Genomic DNA, 17,771 nt, shown 5'->3' on the forward strand with positions numbered 1-17,771 from the left:
TTCTCCCTTGCTATGAATATGTTGATGCTGATTGTACATGACAGAGCAGGGGCTTGCTGGAAAGTTGGGGAATTGCTCACTTTGAATACTGGGACAAGACAGGAATTACCACCACAAGGGGCAGGGCAGGTCCCACTGTCCCTCCCAAAGTTGAGCCAGTTTTTCTAATGGCTTTAAAGACACCCCTTTGACATGCATGATATGGGTGGTGATAAATGGTTCAAGGACATAGGGTTGTGGAGGAGGTTGGGTGGGACAGATCTATTCTTAAGAGGGATGGGGGGGGGGGTGAGTCTTCAGTATCCCCCTGGTAATGGAGACTGACGCGTGGGCAGCAGCCATGTTTGGTGATGGCGACCGTTGTGACCGAGAAAAGAGGGAGCAGGCGTCTGGCCGAGCTGTTAACGCGCCCTCCACTCCAGGAAAATGCAGCGCTGCTCATAAATGTCAGCTAACGCAGGGCCACAAACGTCTAGGACAGAAATACGATACTCATCACATAATTCAACAGCATAGAGGAAGAAGCAATGCTTCAACAAACAGGGGACTTGATATCAGAAGTCCACATGTGCAAGAACTGTCCCCAACCCTCTTTTTAAAATCACCCCTTATTGCTCATCGTGGAACAGTCTATGCTGCAGCAAAGATTCTACATTTTTCCTCAGGTGGTAACATTTGCTAAATGACGACATTTTTAGACTTATCCAGAGCGACTTACAATAATGAATGCATACATCTTTATATTGGTCCCCCGTGGGAATCGAACCCACTACCCTGGCATTGCAAGTGCCATGCGCTACCAACTGAGGTAGCCACCCTCATAAGCCATTGGAATGTATAAAATACAAAAAGCTAAATGTCTGACCTATCAGAGAGGTGGTTGTAGTTCCAAGAACTGCCAGGAAGTCAATACCCTCCCGTCCTTTCTAAAATAAAGCGGTTGTGTTCTAAAATGAGTCAGAGGCTGTGCCAGGAAATCCGACCATTCTAAACCAAAGACACGTGTGTGGGGGGGTCACGTTGGCCAAAGGTCACGCTACCAGTTTCATCCCACTGAATTGCCAGAAAGGGGCACTTAACATTTACATTTAAGTCATTTAGCAGACGCTCTTATCCAGAGCGACTTACAAATTCTGAAGGTTTGGTGGCATGCAAGGAACGTTTGGCTAAACAAGTCAGTATGTGCGCAGGTGTCACATCCCTTTCAACAGTCAAACATGGCTGACAACTGGTAGCTATGGCCACAGGGCGGTACTATAACAAGACAACGTCCATCTAGTTAAAACGCATGGTAAATATGAGCAGCGCCAACTGCCGGGCTGACTAACCAACCATATAATCAGCATCCATCAATTCTGTCAATCACTGGAGAGAAACTGATTTGATTTCCAGCAGTGACTGTACAAATTGCAAATTCAGGCTATGAACCTCCATCCCGCCACCTCCTCATCTCTTTTTTTTTGTATCTGTTGAATGAAATGCATGCATAAGCGATCTATTTATTTTGCAAACTCAACAAGAACTCCGCTGGCTCTCTGCGGAGGCCGTTCTCAGAGCAGCCAATTCCCTTTCCTAATTTAAGGCATTAGGAGATTAGACACTGGGACCTTCCGCCACCAGTTTCTCTCCCTGACTTTCATCTCAGTTTCCTCTAGCCCCTGCGAATCAACACTCACACAGCCGCCGCCCTCCCCCTGCCTGGGCCCCCACTTCCGAGGGCCTCCCAGGACGGGGGCTTAGAGTGACATTAAAAAGGCGCTTTGTTTACCCCCCTTATCAGCACTCGGCAGGCGGAGGGGGTTGACCGGGGGCACGGAGAGAAACTCCTTGCCTACGCCCCGCTCTTCGCTCTGAAGTTGACTGGCTCCCCTGGGTCCCGAAGCAGGGAGCAGGCGGGTTACCAGTTTAAGGACGTATACAAGGTAAAAATATTTGCTTGCCTCAACCGCAGCTCTGGATAAGGAAGTGTATTATTTTTATACTTGTTAGTGGCGATGTGCCTCACTGAGTGTATTTGGGGGGGGGGCAGCAGGGATGAGAACAAATAATTACCTTAGGCCAATTGTGTAAATGAGCGACCCTTTTCATACAGTGAGATGAGTGCAACTAGAATGTCTACCTAATGCACTGCACAGAGTTGCGACATGTTTCCCACCAAGAACTCAGACACCCTGGGTTATTGTGCCACATATCCATATTGCCCGGTTCCTTTTACCAGGGGAGATGAGTATTGTCTGTTGGAACACATTTACATTGCAGAACATGATTACAACCTCTCCCCATGCACTGTAGACATGTCTATCAGCAGCATGACTGGCTGCCTGGCAAACTCAGCGCAGAAGTGACCTTCAAACCACAGAGGATATTCCCCCCCCCTCTTGCTGCTCTCCTAATAACACTCCTTGTACATAGGAGCCCTACCAAGCAGAGGTCTTGCAGGTACACAAAACACTATTTGCTGCACATATATGGCAGCACACCACAGACAGGGCTGTATACTTTCACCTCTACTCAACCAACAAAGTCCACTCCCACCTGCATTTCTGTCAGCTGCAGTCTGCAACTCAGACCTTTCTTCCCTGTGCTGCATCACATCCAGGCCTCCCTTTGCATTTCTGTCTCTCTCCCCCCAAAGAATAAATCAATACTCCTCTTACAGTACATGCCGTCTCCCAGGTGACATTTGGGGTTTATCATTAATTCATCGGTGGCTCAACCATTAATACTAGCCGGCGTATCATTCAATTAATCCGTTTTTCACCTTTGCTATGCTCCATGCCCACGTGCCCCCCCCCCCCTCCCCCAATCAGACAAGAGAGGGGGAGAACAAGTGATTGGAGCACGGCGCTGCCCCTGCCCATTACTAATTAACCTCCGTCAAGTAACAGTGCCTGGGCACATCTGGAGGGTTCTCGTTCTCCAACCCAGACCCTGGCTCACACAGGACTGGTGCCACCAGGGCTAACAAATTAACACCCTCTGCTCTACCTGGGTCATGTTCTGTAGGGCACAAAAATGGAAAACGTTCCAAAAGCAGTGAGGTACTATCTGAACTTGTCCAATAACTTTTGTTGTAGAATGTTTTGCTACCATGTGCTTTAATGAACACAACCCTGGGCAAGGGGGACTAGGATGGGTAATTGTACCGCGATAGTTGCAGTGGTCCGAGATTAATTCCCAGAATAAGATTGTACCCTGAGTCTTGAGGGAGGGAGGATAGTTGGAGAAGCAAGCGTGAAAATGTGACCCGATACTCGACTTGAGAAATTTTCGCATCAAAGCACACATTTAGCACCTAATCAGCTTGCCTTTGATACATTTGTTTGGGGGGTTTATTTGGGGTTGCAGCAGAGGAAACAGGCTGAGTTGCAAAGGGGTGGGGGGGGGGGGGGAAGAAAATGGAGGATTGGCACAGAAGGAAAAGTTCATGGCCTAATATGCAAAGAGGCCGAAAAATCTCAATAACTGTTCATCAGAGCGTCGAGTTCATCAGCACAAGTCAATCACAAACCCTCAGACGAGGCTGAGCGCGTTGAGTCAGAGCAGAGCATATACTGTGCAGACGATACAGCCCAATCTCCATCAGCAAGTGAGATATTCAAATAAGTATAGTCAGTTCCTTTAATTGGGGTTATACTAAATTCACACTGTGCTTGCAGAGCTAAACAGGATCAGAACAAATCTGGGATGCCCCTGAACAGATTTCAAACTCTTTCCAGAAGACAAAAACACTGACAGTCAATGCAACATTACACTGGTATGATTTCTGTATGTAGATTGTTACAGACAGGCTGGGTGTGAATGGAGCATGTAAGAAGGCCAAGTGGGTAGGGAGTGTGTGTGTGTGTGTTTGCGCACGAGTATGTGTGTAGGCCAAAGGTAAGTGAATGAGTGTGCTTGCTGATTGCCTTCCGACAGCAGTCGCTGTGGTGGTTGGGATGCGGAGTGCCTCCTGCATCATGTTTAATCCACCCGCCACAGGTCAATTACTGATGTTTGATCCCTCATGAAGAACTTGCTTGTTTTACACTTCGTTCTCACTAGTCTACACCACAGGGAAAATGCATACACAGATCTGGATCCACATTCATCGCAACATCTTTTGACTCTTCCCCCTCTTTTCATCAGGCCTTCTCTGATCAACACACACTAATCCACTCCAACCAGACTTAAACCATGTTTGGGCTGTGACAGATCATAGGCTTTAGGTAGAGTACAGAAATCCTCAATCTCCATCCTCAGAAAAATTAAATAAAGTTACATTTATCATTTTTTTTAAAAACCATTCAAATGAGTTCCTACCAGCCCATCTCCAGTTCCATTAGTGTGGAGCGTGGCCATGTCTAATGACACATTTCCCACGGGGGCCCGCTTAATTACTTTCTCTGTGGAGGGACCCGGCCCAGGGTCAGTGCACTAGACCGCCTACAACACGCTCCCTTCAGTTCTTGCCCAACTTCTTTACCTCTGATTAAATTATTACCTTTTCACTCTGTGGCTCAAGTAAACTTCTAAGTGAAAAGGTCGCCTTCAAACCATATACTACATCTAATATACATGACACATTTTATGAACAAAAAATACCCAAGAGTCAAAAATGGGGGTGAGCGTAATGGTACAATCCCACTAGCCCCTGCTAGGTTGTGAAGACCTGCTGGTTGTAGAGAAGACAATGGAGCCGAAATGGCAGTGGGACCTTGACTGATCATTATGGCTGATGGGGAGAGTGGTACACCAGAAGGATACGTGTTGTTTCCTAACGCATTTCCTTTCTCCCTTGTCACTCGGTAAAAGGACGCCTACTTGTCGCAGCGCTCACCCAATGACACAGAGGGGTGGGTGTTGCTGCAGGCTTCTTGCCCACCTGCCAAAAGAATGTGTCCACAGTGGCCTCTAATGTCCCTAGCAGCGGCGATCGTTGAGGTAAAAAAAAAAAATCAGCTCTGCACACAGAAATTAACTAGATATGACACCGGCACTCTATTTTGCATTATTTCACTCAGGCTCACTCAGAGCCTTTCCCTCCAGCCCACAGAATGATTTATGCTGAACGGGAGCGGTTTTCTATTGAGGCAGATTAATTGTGACATGTTTATAAAAAATAAAAAAAACATGACTATTTTTCACGATGCGGTCGCTTAGTGTAAAGTCATTGTTGTTACAGGGAGGGTAGGTGTCATCTCCACAAATAGAAGAGGGTAGGAAAATCTAAACGGACCCTAACCATCGGCAACGCTATTTAAGTGTTTCATATGTAATCTTACATTTGGTGGCAGCAGTCTAAAATCTTCAATGACTTCCAAATGGGGGATAATAACAAATCCTACCAAAACTATACAAAAACTGACTAACACGAAAGTGACAAAATATTCTGAGCAAATAGGGAGTAAATAAAACACCTTCCACTTTCTAAACAGGTTAATAAGAGCCCACCACGATTGTTTTTTTAAAGCAACGATTTATCAACAAACACTGGGAAGTCATTTGAGATGCTCAATTGGAGCCATTTCAAAATCCCCCGTAATAACCTGCAAATTAAGACTGGGAGAGGGGGTTCAAACAGCTGTTACTGTGCCGACAGGTTCCGTTGCAGCCGCGGAGACCTAATACAATTATTTTTAAACCCACAGCAGCCGTGGTAGACTACAGTGAAGTTAGGGACGGTCACGCCAGACAGCACATTCTAGTGGGGGAGGGGAGGAGACTAGGCTTATTTGAATACAGAATAATAAAAACAGACCTCAAACATCCTAGAATTAAGTTGGCGGCACAGAAGAACATTATTGAACCTTAAGACAGCATAATGGACTAACAGTCTGTCAACTGATGTTGGATGGAATCTAGCCTAGTCATTCAATTTTGTGCACATCCAAAGCATGCTTAGGCAACACAGCCAGAGGACCGATAGGCGGCCAACGGCTCCAAAAAAGAACCCTTTCTAGTTTGACCCGTTTTCCAGACCAGTTGCTCAACAGCCTACGTCCAACAGGGTGTCCCATTTCATAAAAGTCAACAGGCAGCCTCAAGCAGGTTGGGGCTAGACTTACCTCAGCCTAGTAAGACTTCCACAATCCCTTACTCTACACAGAACCCATTGGGATCTTCAGGGGTGTGGAATGGAGACAAATGGGGGGAGTAAAGGAAGGGAGTGAAGTGACTCCATTTGGAGATTAGAGGAAGAAATGAGGGTGAGGGTTTCTGCAGCCCATACCAGGCTGCAAGGGGGCTAAATTGAATTTGATGGACCATCACTCCCCTCCTGTCACGACCTGCAGTCGCCTCCGTGAGTGACGGGATGCCAGGCTTCGAAGGTGCCGTGCTGATGACATCAGCAAACATCTGTGTGTGCAAACACACGTACTCTAGAGCTCACACCTCAGTGTGCACATTCCATGCAAAGGGAATTATAACACGGTCATCTTGGCAGGACAAGTTATTTCGGTGAAATTGACATGCTGCACTGCAGCAAGGGACCAAGACAATCTAATTACTTGGTATTGGGGATGGAGTGTTCGAGAGGAAGAAAACGGCTGAGCGAGAGAAAGATGTAACGAGACAGATGAAGGGAGAGCGTGCATGAGGGAAGAGGCAGAAAGAAGGGATGGAAAGGAAAGGGGAGGGGAGGGGAGGGGAAGGAGTGGCAGAGGACAAAAAGGGACAGAAGTGGAAACTGGGGAAGAGGATATGAAAATGGGGAAAGGGAAAATAAAAATGGAGGGGGGGGGGGGAAATAAGGAAAGAGAAGAGGTAAGGATTATAAAGGTAAATCTTCAGTGGCAGCTGTGTCATGCCAAGAGCTCAATATGTGGACTTGGAAAGCAGAACCATTGTCTTGTGAGCTCGGCGCACTCTACAAGTGCAAGCATGCGTCCCAAGTGGCACCCTATTCCCTCTACAGTGCACTACTTTTGACTAGAGCCTGATGGGCCCTGGTCCAAAGTAGGGCACTATAAAGGGAATGGGTTGCCATTTGAGACGCAGTAAGAATATGTATCCTCCTTGAGTCCTCGACGTGAGGAAGAAAATCCTCCTCAGCTAATAATCGTTACAGTAACCTCAGAACAGCGAAGACCTGTTTTTATTATTCTGTACCTCAGAACAGCTGGGATTTCTGAATGCAGAACAATTGTTTAGACAGGAGTGGGATAGCTTGTCTGACCTAGGAGAAAGTAGGCCCCCTTTTTCCAGGCCCTCGGGTCACAGAAGGCAACCCAGCTAGCCCCACTTCTGTTTAGCTGCTAAGCTAACAGCTAGACTAACATATTTCACCCTTTCTCTATGAAAAGATTAGCATTGGCAAAACAATGAATATCTGACTGGAAAACTGCAGTGGTAATCAAAAGAAATAATAGCTGGCTACACTCTTTAGGCTTCAGGATTTGAATATTTCTGCTATCGTTTGATGTCAGCAAGTGACTAAGGCCATGTGCTGTTCTGTTTACTACCATCGGTTTAGTTTTCCCCAGAAACACTCCGCACACAGAGACAGAGAAAGACAGGAGCAACAGAGAGATGAAGGGAACGGGAGCGAGTGGTCGAGCAGTGCTCCTCAGACCACATGGTGACTCATCCTATTCACAAGGGGGAACTCTAATTTAGCCCTGGCATTGCCGTAAGCACAAATATGTCCCATTCCTCCTGACAAAGCTGGTGTAACCGAGTCAGGTTTGCAGGCCTCCTTGCTTGCAGATGCTTTTTCCAGTTCTGCCCACACATGTTCTATAGGTTTGATGTCAGGGCTTTTTGATGGCCATTCCAATACCTTGACTTTGTTGTCCTTAAGCCATTTTGACACAACTTTGGAAGTATGCTTGAGGTCCTTGTCCATTTGGAAGACCCATTTGCAACCAAGCTTTAACTTCCTGACTGATGTCTTGAGAAGTTGCTTCAATATATCCTCAATTTTCCTCCCTCATGATGCCATCTATTTTGTGAAGTGCACCAGTCCCTCCTGCAGCAAAGCACCCCCACAACATGATGCTGCCAACCCCATGCTTCACAGTTGGGATGGTGTTCTTCGGCTTGCAAGCATCCCCCTTTTTCCTCCAAACATAACGATGGTCATTATGACTAAACAGTTCTGTTTTTGTTTCATCAGACCAGAGAACATTTCTCCAAAAGTAGAATCTTTGTCCCCATATGCAGTTGCAAACCGTAGTCTGGCTTTTTTATGGCGGTTTTGGAGCAGTGGCTTCTTCCTTGCTGAGTGGCCTTTCAGGTTATGTCAATATAGGACTTGTTTTACTGTGGATGTAGATACTTTTGTACCTGTTCCCTCCAGCATCGTCACAAGGTCCTTTGCTGTTATTCTGGGATTGATTTGCACTTTTCGCACCAACGTACGTTCATCTAAGAGATTCGAATGCGTCTCCTTCCTGAGCGGTATGACTGCTGCGTGGTCCCATGGTGTTTATACTTGCGTACTATTGTTTGTACAGATGAACGTGGTACCTTCAGGCGTTTGGAAATTGCTCCCAAGGATGAACCAGACTTGGAGGTCTACAATTTGATTTCCCCATGAAGTCAAGCAAAGGGGTACAGAGTTTGAAGGTAGGCCTTGAAATACATCCACAGGTACACCTCCAATTGACTCAAATGATGTCAATTATCCCATCAGAAGCTTCTAAAGCCATGCCATTTTCCAAGCCGTTTAAAGGCACAGTCAATTTAGTGTATGTAAACTTCTGACACACTGGAATTGTGATATAATTTACTGTAAGTGAAATAATCTGTCTGAAGAATTGTTGGAAAAATTACTTGTGTCATGCAAAGTAGATGTCCTAACCGACTTGCCAAAACTAGTTTGTTAAGACATTTGTGGACTGGTTGAAAAACTAGCTTTAATGACTCCAACCTAAGTGTGTATGTAAACTTCAACTCTATATCGGTTGAAAGTCTGGATAATGGCGAGACATTAGTATGTCACGGCGCCAGTTTTTCCTAGAAGAAGCTGTTCGATTTAGGAGGATCGACTGATGGCTTTTGGAATCGTATTTAGGGCTGTTGTAGGGCCTGGATATTAGGCTAAGCCAGAGGTATGTAGGGCCTGGTGGGACTAGCAGGAAGACTATGTTGGAACAGGTTGGGGTGCAGGAAGAGTGGGTCCCTTTATCAGCGCTGTCAGGGGGAAAATGCATTTCACGCCTGGCTGGGCCTCTCCCTCCCAATCCGAGCGACTGGGGGGGGGGGGGGGGATGAGAGAAATGTTGCTCTTAGAGACGTGACACCGGCATCCTTCTGTGACACCCAGTACGATTAGTACCGGGCACAGGTGGATGGTGGCTGACCGGGGAAAGGTACGCACACGCCCATCCACACCTCATGACCCCACTTGTCAAACTCCTCAGTCAGTGTACACACACACACACACACACACACACATCTCCGACATTGTCACCATGGCCCTCAACCCCCACCACTGTCCCAAAGCCATGACGTCTGCAGCTAGTGTAACAGTGCCAGTCTGCTCCTATCCAGACCGGTCTTTGCAGTGCCCTCTATCCAGCCATAACCATCCTCTCCACCCCGTCCGGTCTCAATGCTGGACGCTGCCAGGGGCTATTCAGGGCTCGAGTGGTAAGCCGGCAATTTTCAACTTCCTGTGTATTTTTAGAAAGGTAGTCTAACACCACCCCCCCTCCTGACCCACTCCTCTCCTTTCTCTCTGCCCATTTGGGTAACTAACTCGTAAACAGCTGGGAGTGTGGTTTTCCTTTTGGAGGCAGCTCATTTAGCCTTGCAGCTGCAGAGTAGAATTTCCCTTTAATGATACCGCAACATCAAACAGGCTACTTGTGGAGCGAAAATGTGGCATTTGAGTAGTTCAACACTATGAGGCAAAGTAGCATTCAATGGTATTCTGTGTAACAACGAAGGATAGTAGGGAGTTACAGTTGGGAGAAAATAGAGAGAAGAATCCTTTGACCTTCAGTGACTTAACTGCCATTTAAACTGATGGGGCTAAATCCAAAATTGCACATGTGTACAAGTAGCCTGTGTGCTCATGTAGTGTTTAAGTGTGCATGCAGATAGTGTGTCATCACTTACGTCAGGGTAGTCTTTTACAGGCACAAAGAGCTTCTCCTGCAGGTGAATGATGGGTCCCATGGCCTCAGGTAAATCCAGAGGGTGTTTCTCTACCAGGCCATTCGCAGTGTCATTGTACATTTCTTTCCTCACTCTGTTGATCTCTGAAAAACAAAAACAACACGCAGTTTGAGGATTGTACGCAGAACAAAACTAAAGCTATGGAAAAAAAATAGTCGTCAAGACAAAACTAAACGAGTCGGCCCAAAGCGGAAACAGGAAAGGTACCGTCAGAAATCGTTTTCATTTTCCACTGCACAACGTTTGGAAATGTTTCACTACAGTGTACACTATTGAGTACGACCCATTGCTGTTTGTTCGATCAAACCATTGAGGATTTGTTAGATGAGGTCTAGGGAGTTGTGGCGTGAGGGGTTAAAGCTAGCTTAGACAGCATGTCTGGTGGTATGTCTAGTGAAATAGTGCGTTTGAGGGGGCAGCAGCAGAGAAGAACAGGGAATAGGAGCGAGCCAATCATTCAAGGGGAGATGTGCCTTCAGTTTAGATCAGCCTGTCCGGTAAAACAAATGGACCAAAGGCAGGGTCCAATCCACAGCGAGACAATTCCAGGTCTCGCACACACACACACACACACTATTACTGCCTACAGTGCAAATACAGCCTCAGAAATACTAGACCCCGATATACACAGCTGAGACATGCAGTCAGTGTCTCCCCAGGGGGGTGTCGAGACATGGGATTCATTTATGATGTTCAGTTGGGCCAGTTGAAGGACAGGGCTGCACACTGTTCTATAGCTTAACACACCAACTACAGGATGGACAACCATTGGTCACGCTGCATCCCACATCCCTGACCACACACACGGCCCATTAAACAATGAATGTATTCCGCAACCACCAGTTGACGTTCACAAACCATCCCTCAACCAAAGTGCCTGTTATGTTCGAGCCTGGTCCTGACAAATTAGCTAGGCCCATGTCCTCTTTCAGATTTATGCGCCCCCTCCCCCCACATTGTGGACCACACTGCATTTCAGTAAATGTTTAGCTTTCACGGCATTCCTAATTCAATTGAGGTAAAATCCCAAAGCGCACCTTTGTAGGAGGTTTAGCCAAACTGTGGATCGGAGAGAGTTCATTTTAGACTAATGGAGGTGGGGAGAGACGTGACTCCAATGGGAGATCCCAACAACTACCGAGGCGGAGGAAACAGAGGCCATCTGAGGGAGAGCGGTAGAAGGAAACATGGGGTGGGCCTCAAAAGGCAACCCTTCGATTAAAAACGTCCGCATCATAGACATCAATACCAGATCCTGAATGGCAGGGGAGGGAAATCACCAAAGTCAACCAGAATGCTAAAACCAAATGCCACAGTCCCTCAAGTGCTGTAGCGCCACCCAGAGCAGCGGGGCTTGTGAAGAGAGGGCGTTATAAAAAACACGCGTAGAGACCAAAAAACAAGTGCCTGTTGAAAGGGATTTCCTGACCATAGAAAAAGGCACATCTGGCAAGCAGCTCAGGAGAATCTCACAGATCTGTTTGATCCATACCTTCAAGGGTTACAGAGCAGACCACTGAGATGACACAAGTCCTCCCCATTAGAGTGACATGACAAATCTATTTAGCTGTCGATCTATGAATTAATAGTGGGATGGGGAGTGCGGACAATACGTCTAAGTAGCTAGGTCCTTCCCTGGATAAAGGACTGAAAGCTTCTTAGGCCAGACCAAATCAATTAGTTAAAAACGTTGACATTTTTTGGGCCAGGACTTAGCAATTCTCAAAGATCTGTCTGAGTAGAGAAGGGTGTAGTATGTGGTTTAGTGAAAAGTATTAGGCTCCAATAGATCAGAACATCTTGGCACCAAATGGAAGAAAACTGACCGAATCAGGGAGGGACAGCAATTTGTCCAATAAGAAAAGGTGAACTTTTGTTTTCCGTTGTGAAACGTTTGGCCCGGCTGGGACCATGGGGGATGACCTTGGTTGGCTATTGCAACCGTATGGGCACAGGACTCAGTGGTGATGAAATGCTAAAAGGTAAGCTGTGGAGTGGCGGTTCATACTGCCTAGAACATAGGGTGTGTGTGTGTGTGTGTGTGTGTGTGTGTGTGTGTGTGTGTGTGTGTGTGTGTGTTCAAACCTCCCAGGGAGGGATTTGTAGGAGGGCCAGGCACCAGGGTTTATCAGGTTTGAAAGGCTTAGAAATTGGCAACCCGGCCAACAACTTGTAACGTTCCTCCCTCTACACTGACAAGCACGTTCTCTTTTCAAAAGGCTCCCCCCGGCCCAATTCTATTTCCTCCTGCTAAAATGTCACATTAACATAAAGGCCGGGCAATCAGCCTGAGACAAGCAATACTTGACAACATCTAATATCACCGGCATCAAAATCATCACACCAAGTCTTTTCCCAACCACTGGGCTGACCCCCTGCCTGGGCTCTTAGGATGAAATAATTTGTGTTTGTCCACCCTGGCGACGTGTGGCTAGTCAAAGACGTAGAGACTAAGGATCATTCAATCCAAAACGGAGAAAAAAAACAGCTGGATAACTTGGGCAGTAACAGTAGAACTGACAGCAATTCAGCTGATGCAATTTTATACAGTGCTATTTGAAGCACACACACACAGCCATCTGAAACTACTTTGATGTTAGCGTAGAAGTTCTAGGAGACTAAGGAGGAGTGGAGAAGAAAAGGTATGGCAGTCCATGTATCGTGTGTAAGGTTAAATGAGGTAGTAATAGATCCCCCTGGCCTCCCATTACCCACCACACTTAGTTTTTAGTGTTTCAAAGTGCCAGAGTCAGCAGTCGGTCTGCTGCACACACCTAATCGCCAGGTCTGCCTATTGCATAACACACAGAATTTAACTCTGCTCTTGACTCCTGATATGACAAAAAATATATATAAAAACACTTGACCTTGAGTGGCAGGACAGTCAAAGTGAGAGTGAGATGAGAGAGATCACCTGCACTGTGCTGAAAGACAGAACAGACACAGCATGACTTGTGACACTTCACCACTTCCAAAACACCCTTGGCTCAGAACAGTCTCATTTCTTTCCTACCTTCTAGTTCCTGCACATATGTTTTTATTTTATGTAACTAGGCAAGTCAGTTAAGAAATTCTTATTTACAATGACCGTCTACCCCGGCCAACACTGGGCCAATTGTGCACCGCCCTATGGGACTCCAAATCACAGCTGGATGTGATGCAACCTGGAGTCGAACCAGGGACTGCAGTGACGCACGCCTCTTGCATTGAGATGCAGTGCCTTTGACCGCTGCGCCATTCCGGAGCCCATTCGGTGCCAAGAAAATGTCAGTCCCGAGTCTTAGCACAGGCAGCCATCCATGAACTACAAAACATTAACCTGTTAGGACTAGGGGGCAGTATTTACACGGCCGGATAAAAAAAACGTTCCCGATTTAATCTGGTTATTACTACTGCCCAGAAACTAGAATATGCATATAATTATTGGCAATGGATAGAAAACACCCTAAAGTTTCTAAAACTGTTTGAATGGTGTCTGTGAGTATAACAGAACTCATATGGCAGGCAAAAACCTGAGAAGATTCTGTACAGGAAGTGCCCTCTCTGACCATTCCTTGGGCTTCTTGACTCTTTTTATTGAAAACTTAGGATCTTTGCTGTAACGTGACACTTCCTACGGCTCCCATAGGCTCTCAGAACCCGGGAAAAAGCTGAATGTCGAGGCAGCCCCTGGCTGAAAAACATTAGCACCTTTGGTAAGTGGTCTATCAGAGGACAATGAGAGTGAGGCGCGTGCACGAGGCGACCCCATGTTTTTATTTTCTCTCTTTGTACTAAAACAGATTCCCGGTCGGAATATTATCGCTTTTTTTACAAGAAAAATTGCATAAAAATTGATTTTAAACAGCGGTTGACATGCTTCGAAGTACGGTAATGGAATATTTAGAATTTTTTTGTCACGAAACGCGTCGGGCGCGTCACCCTTCTTTACCCATTCGGATAGTGTTTTGAACGCACAAACAAAACGCCGCTATTTGGATATAACTATGGATTATTTTGAACCAAACCAACATTTGTTATTGAAGTAGAAGTCCTGGGAGTGCATTCTGACGAAGAACAGCAAATGTAATAACATTTTTCTTATAGTAAATTGACTTTGGTGAGGGCTAAACTTGGTGGGTGTCTAAATAGCGAGCCCTGTGATGCCGGGCTATCTACTGAGAATATTGCAAAATGTGCTTTCACCGAAAAGCTATTTTAAAATCGGACATATCGAGTGCATAGAGGAGTTCTGTATCTATAATTCTTAATAATTGTTATGTTTTTTGTTAACGTTTATCGTGAGTAATTTAGTAAAATGTTAGCGAATTCCCCGGAAGTTTGCGGGGGGTATGCTAGTTCTGAACGTCACATGCTAATGTAAAAAGCTGGTTTTTGATATAAATATGAACAAAACATGCATGTATTGTATAACATAATGTCCTAAGATTGATCTTCATCAGATGACAAAGGTTAGTGCTGCATTTATCTGTGGTTTGGGTTTATGTGACATTATATGCTAGCTTGAAAAATGGGTGTCTGATTATTTCTGGCTGGGTACTCTGCTGACATAATCTAATGTTTTGCTTTCGTTGTAAAGCCTTTTTGAAATCGGACAGTGTGGTTAGATTAACGAGAGTCTTGTCTTTAAAATGGTGTAAAATAGTCATATGTTTGAGAAATTGAAGTAATAGCATTTCTAAGGTATTTGAATAACGCGCCACGGGATTCCACTGGCTGTTACGTAGGTGGGACGATTTCGTCCCACCTTCCCTAGAGAGGTTAAAAAAAGTAACATTTCTGTTATAGGGGAGGAAAACAGTTTGAGAACTAGGCCTAAACGCAGTGACAAAGCAGTTCAACAGCATTAGGATAGGGCTATTTAGAATGAGAGCATACAGACAACTAGGCTTGGGCGGTATCCAGATTGTCATAATGACTTTGGGCTATTTGGTAATACCAACACTGAACACAAGGGGCACTGTTTCAAAACCCCACTGATGCTCTGTAATCCAAAAGGTTTGCAATGCTAACGAGCGCATTGTGAACATTTTGTACAGTTGGATCTAAACTATAGAAGAAAGAAGAAAAAAACCCTACTAACAGTTTGCTGCATGCACAAAACAAATAATCAGCAAGGCTCTTGAGCCAGGAGGGGATTCTGTGGTTTCCAACCAAATGCATGATTTTGGAAGACACTAACCACATAGCTAACTAGCTACTAAATTAGCAAACCAAATGCCCAACTACAGAGCATTTAGCACATTTTAGACAATTAACTTAGATTTGTTGTAACTGGCAAACATTTAGTTGTGAATTTCATACTGTAAATTACCACCTGGAGCATGCTGCACAACAGTGAGTGACTCACAAGTAAACCACATGACTGGGGACGACCATAAGCTACACAATAATGTGAGCTGAAATGAACGCAATGTTCTTTATCTAAGACAAACAAGTTGACTACAGGTATTTACTTAAGTAGCTACAAATATTTAAACTTCAAAGAAATATTTAAGGATATTGAAAACCCATCCCATGACTTTTTCCAAATACCCTGGTATACCGCTCAAGCCTACTAACATCACTGACGGTCAAGCATCGCTCAGCTGATGCTTAACCGTCAACACTGACGCTTAACCGTCAACACTGACATCAATAACTAGGCCTATATATCCCAACCCTGTTTTCAAGCACATTCACACAGTAGGCCAACACAGAACTGGTCAAGCAAAGGCAAAACAATTCTGGCTGACTAGAAATAGGCTTAAATCAGGTCCTTGGTCTGGATGCCTTCCTTTCAACTTCCTCTTCTGTAATATTGAGGCATAGAAATAGCCAACGTAACAGAGTAAGTACTGTATCCATCTCTATGAATGGTCTCAGCTTGATCAGGTACTCCAAACTGGGGTACACAATGCTGTCAGGGGTACACCAAACAAAAATAATTCACATTTTGAAAGAGTCCATTTATATTTTCCAACGGGGCCATACATTTGGGTGAGCCCCCCCGTCTGACAAGCCTGGTTTCACTGCCAAAAATACAATTAAACCATTAGAGTTCAGCGAAATAATGTCAAATACAGGTAGCCTAGTCAAATAATTAACATCCAATCACAATAACCATTAAGCTCACGGGAATTCCACTAACGGTCCGTATGTAGCCGACCGTAGCTGCTGCTCATGTTGGCATCTGTACTGATGGCGCAAAAGCCATGACAGGGAGACATAGTTTAGTGGTAACGCGCGTGCAAGCAGTTACTCCCGACGCCACTTGGGTACACTGCAGCATCCACCGAGAGGCTCTTGCTGCCAAGGGAATGCCTCAGATTGAAAGACGTTTTGGACACTACAGTGAAAATGGTTAACGTCGTTAAAGCAAGGCCTCTGAACTCACGTGTATTTTCTGCACTATGCAATGATATGGGCAGCAACCATGTACTGCATTCACAAAGAAGTGTGCTGTTATCAAGGGGCAAAGTATTTCCTTTTTTTTATTGAGTTCTTTTTACTAACATTTTTACTTGTCTGACCGCTTGCATGATGAGTTTCACACAACTGGCCTATCTGGGTGATGCTTTTTCCTCACCTGAATCTAGGATTACAGGGACTCTGCAACTATATTCAATGTGCGGGACAAAATTGAGGCTGTGATTAAGAATTGAGCTCTTCTGTGTGCATTAACAAGGACAATACACAGGTCTTTCCATGTTTGTTTACAGACAATGTCAAATAGCGACGCACCTGAGTGAGTTGGGTGCGCAATTACGCTGGTACTTTCCCAAAATGGATGACAAACTGGATTAGTTATCCCTTTCATGCCATGCCTCCAGTCCACTTACCGATATCTGAACAAGAGAGCCTCGTCGAAATTGCAACAAGCAGTTCTGTGAAAATTGAATTTAAAACAGAAGCCACTGCCAGCTTTCTGAGTACCCTGGCTTGGCAAATCGCACTGTTAAGACACTGATACCCGTTGCAACCACATACCTATGTGAGAGTGGATTCTCTGCCCTCACTAGCATGAAAACTAAATACAGGCACAGACTGTGGAAAATAACTTAAGACTGAGACTCTCCAATACAAAATTGCAGAGTTATGTGCATCCTTTCAAGCACACCCTTCTCATTAACCTGTGGTAAATTATTCACAATTTTCAATGAACAAATAAAGGTTTTAAATGTAAGATGGTTAAATAAAGAGCAAAATTGATTTTCACTTGTGCCCTGGTCCTATAAGAGCTCTGTCACTTCCCACGAGCCGGGTTGACAAAAACTCATTCTTATGTTTAATAAACGTTTCGTATAGTGTGTGGGGCAGGCTTACAATGATGCCCCGGTGCTAGAGGGGGTATGCAGCTGGAGATTGAATGTTTGAAGGGGTACGGGACTATAAAGTTTGGGAACCACTGAGCTCGATAATTTCTGATGAGATGGAGGGGGCTGTGTAGAATGTGAGATGTTGGACTCCGTGCACTGTGACTTGGCATGTACCACAGCCTATAGGAGAGCCAAGTAATCTTTCTTCAATCTCATGTAAGGGTATGGGGGCTGCAGTGGTTCTATCCTGTGTACTATGGAGAGTGTGACAACACATGACCGGAACACACCTGAAGAGGAAAAAAATTAAATAAAAAGAACTATAGCTGGCATGCCACACACACACAACCTTATCTGGTCGACTAA

General features: G+C 45.3%; 1 protein-coding gene across 5 annotated transcripts in view; it reads right to left on the reverse strand.

Moving 5' to 3' along the window:
• LOC106610670 (protein quaking-A) overlaps positions 1 to 17,771 on the reverse strand; it is a 93,684-nt gene that overhangs the window by 56,052 nt on the left and 19,861 nt on the right. For all 5 annotated transcript variants that reach the window (XM_014210118.2, XM_014210115.2, XM_014210116.2 and 2 more), the window contains exon 2: positions 10,048 to 10,190. In XM_014210118.2, the coding sequence (XP_014065593.1) occupies positions 10,048 to 10,190 (143 nt within the window). The remainder of the gene's footprint in view (positions 1 to 10,047; positions 10,191 to 17,771) is intronic.

Source organism: Salmo salar, chromosome ssa09, assembly GCF_905237065.1.
Source record: "Salmo salar chromosome ssa09, Ssal_v3.1, whole genome shotgun sequence".
Taxonomy (NCBI): Eukaryota; Metazoa; Chordata; class Actinopteri; order Salmoniformes; family Salmonidae; genus Salmo; species Salmo salar.